The sequence below is a fragment of the Bidens hawaiensis genome, unplaced genomic scaffold (genome assembly GCF_021521415.1).
Source record: "Bidens hawaiensis isolate Kalapana, Puna unplaced genomic scaffold, B.hawaiensis_p1.1 tig00023828_1, whole genome shotgun sequence".
NCBI lineage: Eukaryota > Viridiplantae > Streptophyta > Magnoliopsida > Asterales > Asteraceae > Bidens > Bidens hawaiensis.
In genome coordinates this window covers 142,428-158,617 of record NW_027493749.1, presented here as the reverse complement: position 1 = coordinate 158,617, position 16,190 = coordinate 142,428, and the positions used below count along the sequence as shown (strand labels likewise).

At 34.1% G+C, this 16,190-nt stretch overlaps 2 protein-coding genes across 2 annotated transcripts; one reads left to right on the top strand and one right to left on the bottom strand.

Moving 5' to 3' along the window:
- Positions 1 to 270: 270 nt before the first annotated feature.
- Positions 271 to 1,275, top strand: LOC143568201 (uncharacterized). The gene has a single exon (XM_077054410.1). It carries the CDS (start codon positions 271 to 273, stop codon positions 1,273 to 1,275), a length of 1,005 nt encoding a protein of 334 aa, XP_076910525.1.
- Positions 1,276 to 11,388: 10,113 nt separating this feature from the next.
- On the bottom strand, positions 11,389 to 12,086 carry LOC143568196 (protein LIGHT-DEPENDENT SHORT HYPOCOTYLS 3-like). Its single transcript, XM_077054407.1, has one exon. The coding sequence runs from the start codon at positions 12,038 to 12,040 to the stop codon at positions 11,489 to 11,491; it is 552 nt and encodes a 183-aa protein (XP_076910522.1). The 5' UTR covers positions 12,041 to 12,086; the 3' UTR covers positions 11,389 to 11,488.
- Between the last annotated feature and the right edge of the window lie 4,104 nt (positions 12,087 to 16,190).

The following is a 16,190-nucleotide window of genomic DNA, read 5'->3' as shown; positions in this document are numbered from 1 at the left end:
CAAATAGCCTCAAAGAGCTACAGAGATTGAACGGGAGGCTCGTAGCTTTAAACAAATTTCTCTCTAAAATAGCATAAAGAACCTCCCAATTATGGTTGTTCTAAGAAGAAGTACGAATAAAAACAAATTCTGCTGGGACAGTGAGGCGGAAAGGGCCTTCCAAGACCTAAAGAGGCACCTTTGTGAGCTCCCCGCCATAGCAACCCCACGACCCGGGAGATGCTAACATTTTACCTCTCCCAGACGACACAAACAATAAGTTCATTGATAATGGTTGAAAGGGGGGAGGCACAGATACCCATCTATTTTGATAGCCATACATTAAAGGGACCTGAGGAGAGGTACTTGCCAGTAGAAAATTTGGTGTTAGCCCTCAACTACACGGCCAGGAAATTGCAAAGGTACTTTCAGGCACATGTGGTACAGGTGCTCACTGATCAACCCTTACAGCAAGTATTATCGAAGCCGGAGATGTCAGGAAGGTTAACAAAGTGGGCAATCGAACTAGGAGACCACACACTCAAGTACAAACCGAGAAATGCCGTCAAAAGGCAAGTATTAGCTAATTTCTTGACAGAAACAGAAGGTGAAACAGAAGGAGAGAAAGGGAAAACGTCTAGTTCCAAAATGGATGAGAGGAAAGAGGAGAAAAGGGGGGAAGTTTTATTGAAACTGTACACGGACGAGGCTTCAAACGAGGAAGGAAGTGGGGCAGGGCTCATCCTAGTAAGTCCTGAAGGAATCGAACTAACTTACGCAATATGGCTGGGTTTCCCCAGTACAAACAATGAAGCTGAGTACGAGGCACTTCTTGCCGGCCTCAGAATAGCCGAGGGGGTAAAAGCCAAGAGAATTCGAGCTCATGTTGACTCCTTAATGGTATTCAATCAAGTGGGAGGAAGCTATGACGCTAGAGACCCAAAGAAGAGAGAATACCTAAAGGTAACACAGGAATTGCTAAAGAAATTGAAGCACGCAGAAATAATGCACATCCCTAGTAGTTCCAACAAAAAAATCGATGCTATGAGTAAACTGGCTGCAGTTGCTTTTGATCACCTGGCCAATGAGGTAAAAGTGGAAACCCTCCAGCAACCGTCGGTGACGGAAGTAATGGTCGCCCACGTGGAGACACAAGAAAGCAATTGGATGAACCCATTTATTAGGTACTTTAAGGAAGGAAAGATTCCAGAAGACAAAGAAGAAGAAAGGAAGTTAAGAATCAAAGCTCTGCAGTATGAAATCATTGAGGGGTCCTATACAGGAAGTCCTACCTAGGACCCTCCCTCAAATGCATTGATCTAGAGGAAGCGGAATATGTGATAAGGGTAATACATGAGGGGATCTGTGGAATGCATGTGGGGGCAAAGATGGTGGTTGCCCAAGCGATGAGGGCTGGGTACTCCTGGCTATGTTTGTGAGTGATGTCAAAGAAATACAAAAATGCAACCACTGCCAAGTGCATGCCCCAAGAGGGAGGAAACCGAAGTCAAACCTAATACTGGTAAGCTCCTCATGGCCCTTCCAAAAGTGAGGAATAGACATAGTGGGACCCTTTCCGGAGGGAGCCGGAAAGGCAAGGTTTCTAGTAGTGGCAATTGATTACTTCACCAAATTGGTGGAAGCCAAGCCACTAAACACAATCACGGGGAAACAGATCAAGAGATTCGTGTGGGAAAACATCATTTGTAGGTTTGGGTTACTATATGCCATTGTCAGCGATAATGGGAAGCAATTCGCCAACAATCCCTTCCGAGACTGGTGCAGCCAGCTAAAGATAAAGCAAGTGTTCACATCGGTAGCCCATCCCAAGCCAATGGTCAGGTAGAGTGAGCAAATAGAAGTGTAGTGGAAGGTATTAAGAGAAGGCTAGGAAGGCAGCGAGAGTCATGGGTGGAGGAGCTACCCAACGTTTTGTGGGAACATATAACCATGCCAAAGACCAGCAGCGGAGAAACATCATTCAGCCTAACATACGGGACGGAAGCAATGAAACCGGCAAAAATTGGGGCACCAACACGTCGAACCCTCCAAGGGGAAGACGGGAATGAAGAAGATTTATGACTAAACCTGAACCTAGCAGAAAAAAGAAGAGAAGAGGCAGCAAGAAGGGAAGTAGAATACAAGAAGAAGATAGAAAAATACTACAATGCCAGGGTCAGGGAGGTCAAGTTCAAAAAAGGAGATTTGGTATTACAGGAAAATGAGGCAAGCAGCAAAGAGGATCAAGGGAAATTATGGCCAAAATGGGAAGGGCCTTGTTAAATAATGTGGGCCGGGGAAAAAGAGGCCTACAAACTGGCCGGCCTATCAAGAAAGGAGATACCAAGGACATAGAACTCCATGCAATTTAGAAAATACCACGCGTAAAGCGTCAACAAGAGAATCAAGGATCAGGCAAATAAGGAACTTCCCAGAGAGGAAAGCCAAGAAAGCATAACCTTTGTTTTTTGTACAATTCTAATGTAAACGTGATCCTAATGCATGAAAGTTTTTGTAAAAATAGGGTATGAAGCAACAAAAAGTGAGTCCATCTCACCAAACATAATGAGTACAGCACACGAGTCCGTCTCGTAAAAACTCATCCAATACTCCCTCTTAATTGTCCTATGGAACAAAAAGGGAAGGCCTCGCCGATAGGCTACATGGTTAACCAATAATTACTCATAAACTACAAAACTATGGCAAATGCCAAACACAATAGCATATAAAAGGGTACCAAAGGAAATCATGTCTAATACAAATAAGCCCACATACGGGCAAATACCATCATTGTTTAAACCACAACCACACCATAACAGTAACACAAATAAAAACCCACAAAGGGGTAAACATCATAACTGTCCAAATAGTAAGGAGACCAACCATAAGCAAAAAACACTAAGGAAAGGGTGAAAGAGGATCCACAACAGAGGCGAGAGCTTGGATGTCTTCAATGGAAATCTCGGGATCGGAAGACACTAGTGTAAGGATTGGAGGAACATGAGCAGAAAGGGCCTCAAAAGCTTCATGAGCCTCCGTCTCAGTAGAAGTAGAAAACGAAGGAACCTCTAGCAAAGAGGTCCCTTGAGAGCAATGCTCATAACCTGCCCGGAGACCATGCTGAAACCCAGACGCAAAATTTGCTCGGCTAAAAGTGTCCTGAACCTCCAAAGTCTCTTTGCAACCTAAAGCCATGTCATACACCTGATGGAAACCTTTGGAGATAATCCACCTTTTGTCTCCCTCAAGCTTAGTAGTAGCCCCCAGCAGACGGGAGCATTCCCCCCTTAGCCAGTCAACCTCCCGAGACAAGCCATAAACTTTCTGCTCCTCTTGACCCTTGGCAGCCTCCAACTGTTTTACAACAGACTAATGCTCAACTCGTTCGCGATCCAAGGAGGAGTTCCCTCAAATTGTAAAGAACAAACAGTTCACACAAAAATAATGGAGAAAAGGTAAGAAGAAAGGAAACTAACCTACAGCTATCTTGGCTTGAGCCTCAAGAAGAGAAACACGAACAAAATCAAGATCCGTAGCCTTCTCATGAGCAAGTTTAAGCTCATCAGTCAAGTCAGAAACTTGCTTCCTAAAGGATTCCAAAGCAGCTTCTAACCCAGGCACCCCAAGGCTTTTCTCTTCAGCCAATGTAACCCTTCTCTTCATCTCCATAATTCTCTTAGTATAACCCTCAACTGATTTCTTCAAACCGGAAATTTCCTCCTGATCATCATGACAAAGGATGTTGGTATCCACAAAATCCTGTCGGATAGAGGCACCCAACACCAAGGTCCGGTAAAGATGCGTCCCAAACTCCCCAACAAGGCCATCTGGTTGCATGGACTGAACATGAGAATAGTCAGTAGGAGGAATGACTTGGGTCAGAAATTCGTGAGCAAGATGAGGGGTATTAACAAATGAGTTAACTGTCAAAGACCACTTGGGTACAAAAATATCAGTGCGCGGTGAACCACCCGAGGACATATTGAAAGGAGTCTCTGAAATAACGGGGTTTTCTACCCTTCAGGTCAGCCTCGGGAACAATAGGATTTTTACCCCCTCTGGTCAACAACAGCAGCTGCAAGATTAGCAGAATCATGGGCAACATCAGAAACTGAGAAAGTAAAATCAAAGTCAACGTCAACAATCTCGGGAGCAGAGGAAGAGCCTTGGCCAGCGGAAGACCCCAAATACATGCGTTGGAGTTACGCAGACGACCTTTCAGTGAATAGTCAAACAAATCGGAGGCACCATTCTTGCGTTTCGGGGTATCTTGAATAGCAACAGAGGAAAATCCGGGAGCACCAGAGTCTGGGGAGACAGCAACAATAGGAGCAGTTTCAGAGGAGGCAACAGCAGCAACAAGGAGGGTAACAAATTCAGCACTTTTAATGGGGCTTTTCTTTAAAATCTCCATCAAATTCATTTCTAAAACAATGAGAGAAATAGTTATTAAAGAGTAAAGAGGGAAAGCGAAATAAATAGAAATATTAAAAAATCACCCACCTCGGTCCCCATCAAGCATAGCCGGACGCGTCAACGGGTCAGGCCATATTTGACTAAGCCCCGCCAAATACAACAAAGGCTCAGGATAGGTCATAGCTTCTATTTTATTTTGAACTAACTAATCATAAAACCAATCCTGGTTAGTGGCAGGACCAGGGGCAGGATCATCAATTTTAGAGGCAATATGACGACAACGAGTAAGGCTAGGGGCAAAGGAAGCAGAAACAAAAAAGAAGTTATCTTTCCGCTACTTAGGATAAAACCCTGAAGGAATTTTAGAAACACAAGAATGATACATGTCACCTGAACGACACTCAAACGTAAACCAATCGCCGTCCGTCTTTAAGCAATAAAATCGGCGAAATAATGGAACCGCGCAAACCCACCGAACGCTCGACAAGCAACCTCAAAATGAGTAACACGCAGAAAACCTAACGGATGAACCTGAGAGAAACACAACCGATGGTGTTTCAGCAAAGCCAATTGAAACTCGGTCAAGGGATAGCGAATGTTCGAGAACTCGAGATTCTTCGCATATAAGGCTATAAAGCCAGGACGGCTGTTTGCCGTCTCACCTGAACCTAGAAGTGTGGGAGATAAAAAGAGAGGAATGTGGTAAGTCAAGCATAAAGAGGCCATCTTGACAGAAGATATGGTAGAAGTAATGGTGGAAAGACCGTCACGACTCATAATGAACAGGAGAAAGACAATAACAAACTTGTGGGTAGGAAGCAAGGAAGGACAGCCGGAAAAATATCGGAAGAGGAAGAAGGCAATAATTAAGGGTGAAATGATAAGTGAGAGGAAGTTATGATGTTTAGGGGCAAGGTAAAACCGTCAAAATTCAAAATAAAAAAACAAAAAAGCAACTGGGCCAAACCGCAAGCAATGGGCCAAAGGAAGAAGAGGCCCAAGCAAACCTCAAGAAACAAACCAACAATTCAAGAAATAGAAAGGGGCCCAACTACACCGAAGCAAAAGAGGGCTCAGACGACAACAGAAAATGAGTCTATCGTCCTCGTCATAAATAACGAGAACAATAGACTGGGGGACTTGAAGAGCCTACCCATGAGATGGGCCTCATAGGATGGCTCCTGCCCAATAACAACAAGCCCAACAGCAAGAAGCCCAGTAGCCCAGATATTCTAGAAGCTCACTTGGAAAGAAACGGTTTGCGCGGGAAATCACACATGCTGCACGTTTGATCCAGTGGGTGGCCCGATGCACTCATGTCCCGGGATAAGAGGCAGAAACCGTGGGATAAAGATCTACGAACTCGTCGGACCAAGGGAATGCAGGATGGACCGAAGGACCCGTATAATACTAATGTATCCGGTAGATAATATGTGTCTCCTCTATAAAAGATGAGAAGAGAAAAATATAATTGATTCATACAAACAGAACATTGTACTTATTCACTTCTTTTCATATCCAGAATCGATCTCCATTCTCTCTTGAACTTATTAGAAACCTCACCCCTTCGGAATAGGTTCCAACATAATTGAAGAATTAGATCCTGGAGATAAATTTAGGTTATTTACAATTATGATAAGGTCACGTACCTTTTGTACGATAAGTCATTTTTGTGCATTAACCCACCTCTATATATATATAGGATGAGTATCGATACAGAAATCTTAAATTATTTAAGAACTTTAAGGAACTCTTAATAGCTAACGTTTTTTATAAATGTTTTTGTATGTTAATGTTATTTGAGTGTAGTTTTATCAATTTTATATCTATATATACGATTACAATTATGAAAATTAGTTTTTACACATATATAAAAATTTTTACATGCATGTAAATTTGTTATTACATAAATTTTATATGTATGTAAACTTGTGATTTATATATGTAATAAAGATTTATATATAAAATATGGAAACTACTCTCAAAAAATGTTATATATGAAAAAATATTAAAAAAATGTTTGGTTGTTATGAGTTTTTAGAAGTTCTTAACATTTTAGGAGTTCTGAAATTATATATATATAGGATAGTTCATACAAGAAGTAGTATTACAACGAGAAATACGAGAAGTGAATCTTATCCATTGATTTTGTTTGATCAGTGTTCATTACTCAAGATGACACTCTTGTAATTTTAGTTTCACCATTTTAATAAACTTTAATACCAAAAGGCTATATTAGTAATTTTTGTGTACCATCATTAAAAGCAAAACGTGCAGCTCATAATTAGTCAATTAAATCCACAATTAAGAATCATTTAGTATTTTTTGGTGTATTATTATTTTTGTTTACAAATGTTTCATCCAATATGGGATATGATGAATATTTTGTTATTTGCAAGAGTACAGTGGCGAAACTTGTAAAAACCTCATGAATCTTTATGAAGTGTAGGTATGTACATACACACATACATACGTAGGTATGCATCTACCTACGTCCCTACGTGCCTACGTATGTACATGCCTATGTACCTATATACATAGGTACATTCATAAAATGTATGGAGTACGCATGAGTTTCGTATGTTGTGTGGTATGGGTTATATGTATATTTTTTTGTTAAGGTGCAAATTTTTGTCTTATGTATGTTCTGTTTGATACATAGGACAAACAAAGTACATAATCCATAAACTAAATCAAATTAAATTTGATCTATTGCGTATTCCTAATTCAATCGATGGAATCATATTCTCATATCATGCACATTAACAAAAAATTTAAATAAAAAAAAAGGCTAAGTTAATATAAATTAAAATGTAACTTTCCTTGAATTACTACCTACCATATATAAAATAAATCATTTTTACTAGCATACCCCTATCTATATATAAACCAAAAATTAAAAGAAAATTGGTGATTGGTCCAATTGACTTCTTGCGCTTTTCGCAATAAGAAATTCTTCTGAAATGAACCAAATCCTATATATATATATATATATATATATATATATATATATATATATATATATATATATAGGGTAAGGATCCTAAAAGAACCCTTTGCAAATTGAGAACTTTGAGAACCATTTTATACCACTAAAAAAACCTCTAACAAAATATGTAAAAATTATAAAATAAAAAAAAGCAAAAATTTTTAAAAAATAAAAAAACCAAAATTCTTATATTTCATTCCGGCTTCATTAAAAAACTCGGAAAAAAAATTTAATTCATATTATACCTATACATATATGTATAATTTCATTTAATCTCTAATCACGTAATGTACACATATATGTACATTATCATTTACCTTAAATTATACATATATGTATAATTTGGCTAAAATGAGAATTTCTTTTCCTTTTTTTAGAAACCGGGATAATAAATAAGAATTTTGGTTTTTTTACTTTTTTATTTTTGTGTTTTTTTATGATTTTTTTTATTTTTGGGTCTTTTGTGGTTTAAAATGGTTCTCATAGTTCTCAATTATCAAAAAGTTCTCGCATGATCATGATCACACACACACACACACAGGACTTGATTCATTTTAGAAGAATTTCTTATTATATGGAGACGATCAAGAGAAAACTAAAATACTAAAAATTATTTTAATTAAAAATAAAAAAATATTTTCCAATTTTCGTTTCTTTCATTCTTCTTATATTTTGTTGCTTTTCACTGGAAAACAATAAAATAAAATAAAGACGTTGTAATGCATATACGTATTACTGTCCAATACTGTTGTAATGCACGTGTGTAATCTTATGTATTTTTATGTTAAATAGTTTTTAATTGCGTATATTCAATATTTGTGTATTGTATATATGTGTAGTAGTATTATATTATATGCAAAAAAAAAGGCGATGTAGTGCGCATGTATGTATTAGTGTTGTATACACATACGTACTAATGTGTATTCGATGTGTGCATTTGTCTTATATTACATACATACAATAGTGCATGTGTTTCAAATATGTGCAACAGTATTGTATTCTAAGAAATGCAAACACTCTTGCATACTTGCATATATGCAATACACACTATTGCACGTATGCAATACACCGATGAGTTTTTATTTTAGTTTTTTTTTTTGAACAATATTAACATATAAGAATAATAGAAACATAAAAAGAAACTGCATAAAAGTTTATTAAAAAAGTTAAAAATAATTCTTTATAAATTTTTAAGTTTTCTTAAGAGGAGTTTTTATTTGATCTCTCTCATATATATATAGGATCAAGATCATGTGAGAACTTTTTGAGAATTGAGAACTATAAGAACCATTTTAGACCACAAAAAAACCCAAAAATAAAAAAATCATAAAACAAAAAAAACACAAAAATAAAAAAAGTAAAAAAAATCAAAGTTCTTATTTATCATCCCAGTTTCTAAAAAAATATAAAAAATTCGGTTTAGCTAAATTATACATATATGTATAATATGTGCATATATGTACACACCTGTTTTTTTTTTCTATACATATATGTATAATTTAAGGTTAATGATAATATGCATATATGTACATTACGTTATTAGAAATTAAATGAAAGTATACATATGTGTATAGGTATAACACGAATTAAAAAAAATCGTTTTTTTTAATGAAACTGAAATGAAATATAAAAATTTTGGTTTTTTTACTATTTTAAAATTTTCGTTTTTTTTTTTTTGTTTTATAAGTTTTTAAATATTTTTTATAGGTTTTTTTAATGGTCTAAAATGGTTCTCAATTGTCAATGGTTCTCTTAGAATCCTTACCCTATATATATAGGGGATCTAAAGATAACTCCTCTTAAAAAGAGAACTATAGAACTAATAAAAATTATTTAACTATTTTTAAAATAAATATTTTCTAGTTTCTTTTTCGTTCATCCTACTAATATGTTTATATTGTTCCTAAAAAAGGTAAAAAGAAAAAAAAACTGTCGGCATAGTGCATATATGCAATAATGTGTATCGCATATATATTATAGTGTTTTATTGCATATAATACAACACAATTTTATTATACAAATCACAATATATGTTGAATATATGCAAATAAAACACTTTTCTTGTATGCAATACACACTAATGCATATATGTAATACAACACTAGTGTACATATGAACTATATCGATTTTTTGTTATATTTGCAAATAATATAACACTATTGCACATATACAATATAAACAATTGCATATATATATATATATATATATATATACTATTGAACACTATTGTACATATAAAATTCATACTATTACACATATGCAATAAAAAAAAGTTGATGTATTGCACAAGTGCACTACGAGTTTTTTTTTTTTAAGTGAATAATAACAACATATAAGAATGGTGAAAGAAAAACACATTAAATAGTTCTCTCTCTAAATAATAGTTCTTTCTTGATCCTATATATATATATATATATATAGGGTTAGGTTAGAATAAAAACCCACTTGCGTTGTGAAAACTTTAGAAACTCATTCTCAACCACATGTTTTTAATTAAAGATTAAATCTTGTGGTCTACAATTAAAGTTAATAAAAAATGTAGAAGTTTATTTACATTTTCTCTCTCCTGAAAACATATATAAAAATTACTAAAAAAATGTAAAAAAAATAGCAAAACATTTTTTTTTATGTTTTCGATATTTTGTATTAAATGTAACAACATATATTACATGTAACAAAAAAAAATAGCAAAACATTTTTTTTTATGTTTTCGATATTTTGTCTTAAATGTAACAACATATATTACATGTAACAAAAAAAATAGCAAAATATTTTTTTATGTTTTCGATATTTTGTATTAAATGTAACAACATATGTTACATAGGGTTTTCACGGGTTTTCTCAACTCAAGAGGGTTTTCAAACTACACTTATCCTATATATATATATATATAGGGTTAGGTTAGAATAAAAACCCACTTGCGTTGTGAAAACTTTAGAAACTCATTCTCAACCACATGTTTTTAATTAAATATTAAATCTTGTGGTTCACAATTAAAGTTAATAAAAAATGTTAAAGTTTATTTACATTTTCTCTCTCCTGAAAACATATATAAAAATTACTAAAAAAATGTAAAAAAAATTGCAAAACATTTTTTTTATGTTTTCGATATTTTGTATTAAATGTAACAACATATATTACATGTAACAAAAAAAACGATGTTACATAGGGTTTTCACGGGTTTTCTCAACTCAAGAGAATTTTCAAACTATACTTCTCATATATATATATATATATATATATATATATATATATATATATATATATGCTAAGTATAAAATAAAAACTCACTTTAAGTTGTGAAAATTCTAGAAACTCATTCTCAACCATATGTTTTTAATTAATGTTTAAATCTTGTGGTCCACAATTAAAGTAAATAAAAAATGTAAATATAAATATAACTTTGTCTCTCTCCTGAAAACATATATAAAAATTAGTAAAAAAATGTTAAAAAGTAACAAAACATTTTTTTTTTGTAAATGTTACAACATATATTACATTTAACAAAAAAAAATGGTGTTACATAGGGTTTTCGTGCGTTTTCACAACTTAAATGAGTTTTAATTTTAACCTTACCCTATATATATATATATATATATATACATATATATATATATGTGTATTAAATAGAAACACCCTATCTTGCAGTTGGATACTTCATTATCACACATATATGATTTTGGCTTGAAAGTTGAAACCAACAAAAGATTACAAATACTTGCAGATTTTGTCCCATGAATACTATTACTGCAAAAGTACATTTACTACCACTACAACTGCAAGCTTCTGCAAAATGAAACTATAAGTGGAAGAGAACGACTTTGGTCATTTCGGAAATTAAAAATAACAAATTGCATAAACATGATAATAGCAATGTGTTTAAAATCCTGTACCATTTCGGTCACAAAAACCTTTCTTTTTTTTTTTTTTAACTTTGCTCCACTCAAAACGTGATGATAATATTTGAGACAGATCTATTGCGGACTAAACATAACACAACAAAACGATATTTCTAATAGCTAAACCGTAACAAAACTAAACAAGTAGAACGATGAAAATGGAATGAACGTTGCAATAGTATGTAGTTTAATAAAAGGCCGGTTTTCAATTATTATTATTATCATCATCTTCGTCATCACCTGGTTGATGTTCTTGAGGTGGAGGTCGTTTTCGTTTCTTCTTCTCGTAGCTAATTCCCCTAGCTTTCGATTGCGAATCTCGAATTTCTCGAAGGTAAAGCCTAACCGCTCGAGCACCAAACGGGTTCATCTCCGGCTGCCCGCCGTTTTCTTCATAAGCTGCCCGGAGACGACCAATCAACGCATCCAGGCTGCCCCAGGCTTGACGAAGCGGACACGGGCAAGGGCACGGTGGGTTCGGGTGGCCGTAAAACTGGCACACGGGTGTGTGAACTTTAGTCTTGCCAAACTGATCAAGATACCGGAGAAACTCGAGCACGTTGGCGCCACTACACCGGGAAAGTGTGAGTGGTGGCCGGTGGTTTTTCAGGTACTGACAGAAGGTGTTCCAGTCACGGCGTTTCTGGTTCTCGTAGCGGCTGAGAGTCGGTTGAGAGCTAGACGAAGAAGCAGCCGGTAAGAAATTAGGGTTAGGGTTAGTGTTATCAGAAGTTTCTGGTTGTGGGTAAGGATCCATTGAAGCTGGTATTGTTTTTCCTGATTTGGGTTGGAATTATTTGAAGATCTAACTTGATCTCTAGGACATGATGTTTCTTTTTCTGGATTTTCTTTTATGTTGCTAGGGTTTCCTTTTTAACAACCACAACAGTGATGAAACTGCTATATGGATTCCCAGAAAACAGATGACTAGCAATTAGCAAGCACACGCCATCAAGCATTATTATTGATTGATGTTGCCATTGATGGGATTTTGGAGGTTTTGAGTGAAAAGAACAGTGGATATGGCAAGTTCTTGGGAAGACAAAACAAGGATGGGTTTGTGAGTTGTGACTTTGTGTTGTGAACGCTTTAAGATTCACATTGGGTTTCCTAAAAAAGGGCGCACAATTACACCTATAAGTGTAACTTGGTAAAAATGAAACTCCTCAGACTTTCTATTTGTAACTTGCTAGCGATCTTTTCTCTTCGTGAAAAGCTTTCCTAAAGATACATGAACATATTTAGAAGTTTCATATGACAAAGCAAGACAACAACAGAATAATTTATTTTGAACTTGTTAATACCATGGGTGCATAGAAAAGGTTACCATCACCTTCTTTTCAAAATATTCAAATTAAAACAGTATATATAACCTTTGTTTAAGCAGATAACGTATAAAAATATCTAACTATACTATTAAACCAACAGAAGTTGTTTACATGACATTTAACTAGGTATTTCATATAGGATGCCAAGTAGATGTCATGTCACTATTTTTTATTATATTATGACCCATTACTCGTAAGGCTTTATAAAATTTTGAAATATATATTATTGTGTATTACAGGTTTCGAACGAAGACCTCATGTTTCAAACCAAATGTACTTACTAACTCCACTAAAATGGTAATTGTGTTTGATTTTTTAACTTAGCATATATAAATGTGATTTCTTTTCAACTATAAAACCAAAATTATATTTAATTGCTAACATTTTTATAATTCACAATATGACATTTTCTTCTCACATCTTTTTAACACAACCATTTAAGATTGTTCGTCGTTTCTCTCTTTATTTTAAAATATAATATATTTTTATTTATTTTCTTTTACAACAAAACCTTAGTCTTTGAAAATTTATTTTTTTTTTAAATCTGTGACAACATTTTGTTATAAATATAATTTTTATACACATAATATTTAATATAACAATATTGGTATTAATATTTTATTTGAAATAAATCAAATATCAAGATTTGGTTTTCAATTTAAAATTATCATGCATAATATATCAATAACTTAATAGAAAAAGTTATAAACAAAAATTATTATATGAAATAATTGAATTTACGTATTACATATAATAATTTTTTATTTTTATTATATTTTTCACCCGTGTGAAACACGGGCTCTAACATAGTTTACAAGTAAATAAACTTGTTTTGTCTTATTCCCATTATATATATATATATATATATATATATATATATATATATATATATATATATATATGGTTAGGTTAGAATAAAAACTCACTTGTGAAAACTTTAGAAACACATTCTCAACCACATGTTTTTAATTAAAGATTAAATCGTGTGGTCCACAATTAAAGTTAATAAAAAATGTAAAAGTTTATTTACATTTTCTCTCTTCTGAAATCATGTATAAAAATTACTAAAAAATGTTAAAAAAAATAGCAAAACATTTTTTTTATGTTTTCGATGTTTTGTATTAAATGTAACAACATATATTACGTGTTACAAAAAAAAACGATGTTACATAGGATTTTCATGGGTTTTCTCAACTCAAGAGGGTTTTCAAACTATACTTACTCTATATATATATATATATATATATATATATATGAGGGGTTGTTTGGTAGATTGTTAGATCATTTATAATTGTGAAAGATGGTTTTATTCACAAAATCCACGTCATCACCATCTTATTTTCTTGGGAAAATTAACAAAATAAGCATTTATGAAAACAAACTTCTAGTTTTAGGTATCATTTGCAAAAAATTCTAGAAATAAGTATTATAAACTAGTCGTGACGAGTAGTTTGTAGAACCAATTAAAACTTGTCGCTTGCCCTTAAAGTAACCGAAACGAACACGTTCACTAATCATTTACTTGTCACGACTAAATAAGTTTCATGCCTCGTAATCAACTCCCACGAGTAATTCATATGTCCTTTAGTCGCGACGACTAGTTTACCCGGTTTACATTCCCAACATGAGTAGTTTATTAGTAGTTAACTCGTCGCGACTAGTTTAACCTTATAATCAACTCGTCGCGACTAAAGGACTTATGAATTACTCATGGACGTTGATTACGAGGCATAAAACTTATTTAGACGTAACGAGTAAATGATTAATGAACGTGCTCGTTACGGTTAGTTTAAGGACACGTGGCAAGTTCTAATTGGTTTCTACAAACTACTCGTCACGACTAGTTTATAATACCTATTTCTGAAGTTTTTTTCAAATGATACCTAAAACTAGAAATTTGTTTTCATAAATACTTATTCTGAGAATTTTTCCTTTTTTTCTTCCATCTTCTTCCTTTCCTTTCTCTCTTTTCTCTTTTCTTTCTCATTCATAAAAGAGTTCGTACGTGTTTTTGATTACAAACGCTTTACACTCTCTGTCATCCATGTGGGCACCTCACCTCCAATGGTGGACATTTGTTTGTAGGTTTAGTTTGTTAATCCAAACACATACCACATAGGAGAACTAGAGATGCTCTTAGTGTTCCATTAATAAACTACCACTGAATCTGTCAAAGATAGAATGTGTGTGGTTAGAATTTTTGATGGTTTATGAAACCTCTTAACAGGTAAGTTTCAGAAGTATGCTAAACCATTCAAAAGTAACATCTTAATCTGTCAAATCTCTTAATGGTCTAGCACTGCAAGGCCACTTAGAAGAATCATTCCATTTTGTTGACCCTTTGTACTGTTTCAACCAAACATCTTTTTGTTTTATTTTAGTTTTTAATTATTTAAATTAAGCAAAGTTGTTAGTTAAACCATTACACGTTTTTAAAAATTAATTAGTTAAAGTTCACAGCATATGCTAACCATCTCTAGTCCAATTGGTTAGAGTAATACACCTAAAGACTTAAATTTTAAAAAAAGTGGAGGTCATGGGTTGAAGTCCCACTTGTGACAAAAGAAAATAGGGGACTCAAGTGAGACAAGAGGGTTTTCTCACCTCTAGGTGGGTGTCCTCCTAAGGGTGGAATGGGAATGATTGGGTGGATCAGCGGCCCTTCAATGATCCGAATTAGCCGTTCTAAAAAGTTCACTGACTGTGTGACAATGATTTAACACTTTAACTAACCAAATCACAATACATACTCTTACAGTCAATTTAATATACGTAATAAAAGAAAAATAGTGTGATAAGAGATTGAGGCAAAGGAGAAAAACTCGTCTCTTGATTAATGTGTGTACAACTGGTACATACACCGTGTATATATGGAGCGTATACATAATTTTAGGGGTGTTTTTTGGATTAGTTTTTTAGGTTTTTCTGGTTGAGTTCTTTGTGTTTCAAAATTTTAAATCTAGACCTGAAACCCTAGCCAAATCTCTCATGGTTTCTTCGAGTTCGGGTTATTCAGGTTCGTGTTTTTCCGAGTTGGGTTAATTAGGTTTCGAGTATCCTAGGGAAAAAAAACTACATTGCTAAATTTAAATGTTACATGTTATTCTTTACTCGTAATGTAAAAAAGCCAATAACAAAACAAAAATAAACCGATAAAACTTCTTAAAAAGGGTAAAATTTAACAAAGTTCAACCATAACAAACAAGACCGACATAATCATATTCGGTATGCTGTGATTAAGGTGTTGAATTATAGTTGTTTTTAGTCATAAATTGAAACATTAATAAACACAAACCATCGATTAGTAATAGGTGGAATGACAACAATCTATTCAAACTAAATTCAGATACGTAAGCGGTTAATGCTTAGCCTATAATACAAAATATGTATGGTTTTAAAACTAAAAGTTTATTCCGATTTTTCGGGTTGACCCGAAACCTGGAATTTGGACCTAAGAACCAACCCGAATTACTTCAGTTCGGGTTCGGGTTTCTCGGGTCAGGCTTGTTCGGGTTTGGGCACGGGTTTCTCGGGTTGGATTTTAGTTTCGGGTAAAAGTGGCCGCCCTATATAATTTCT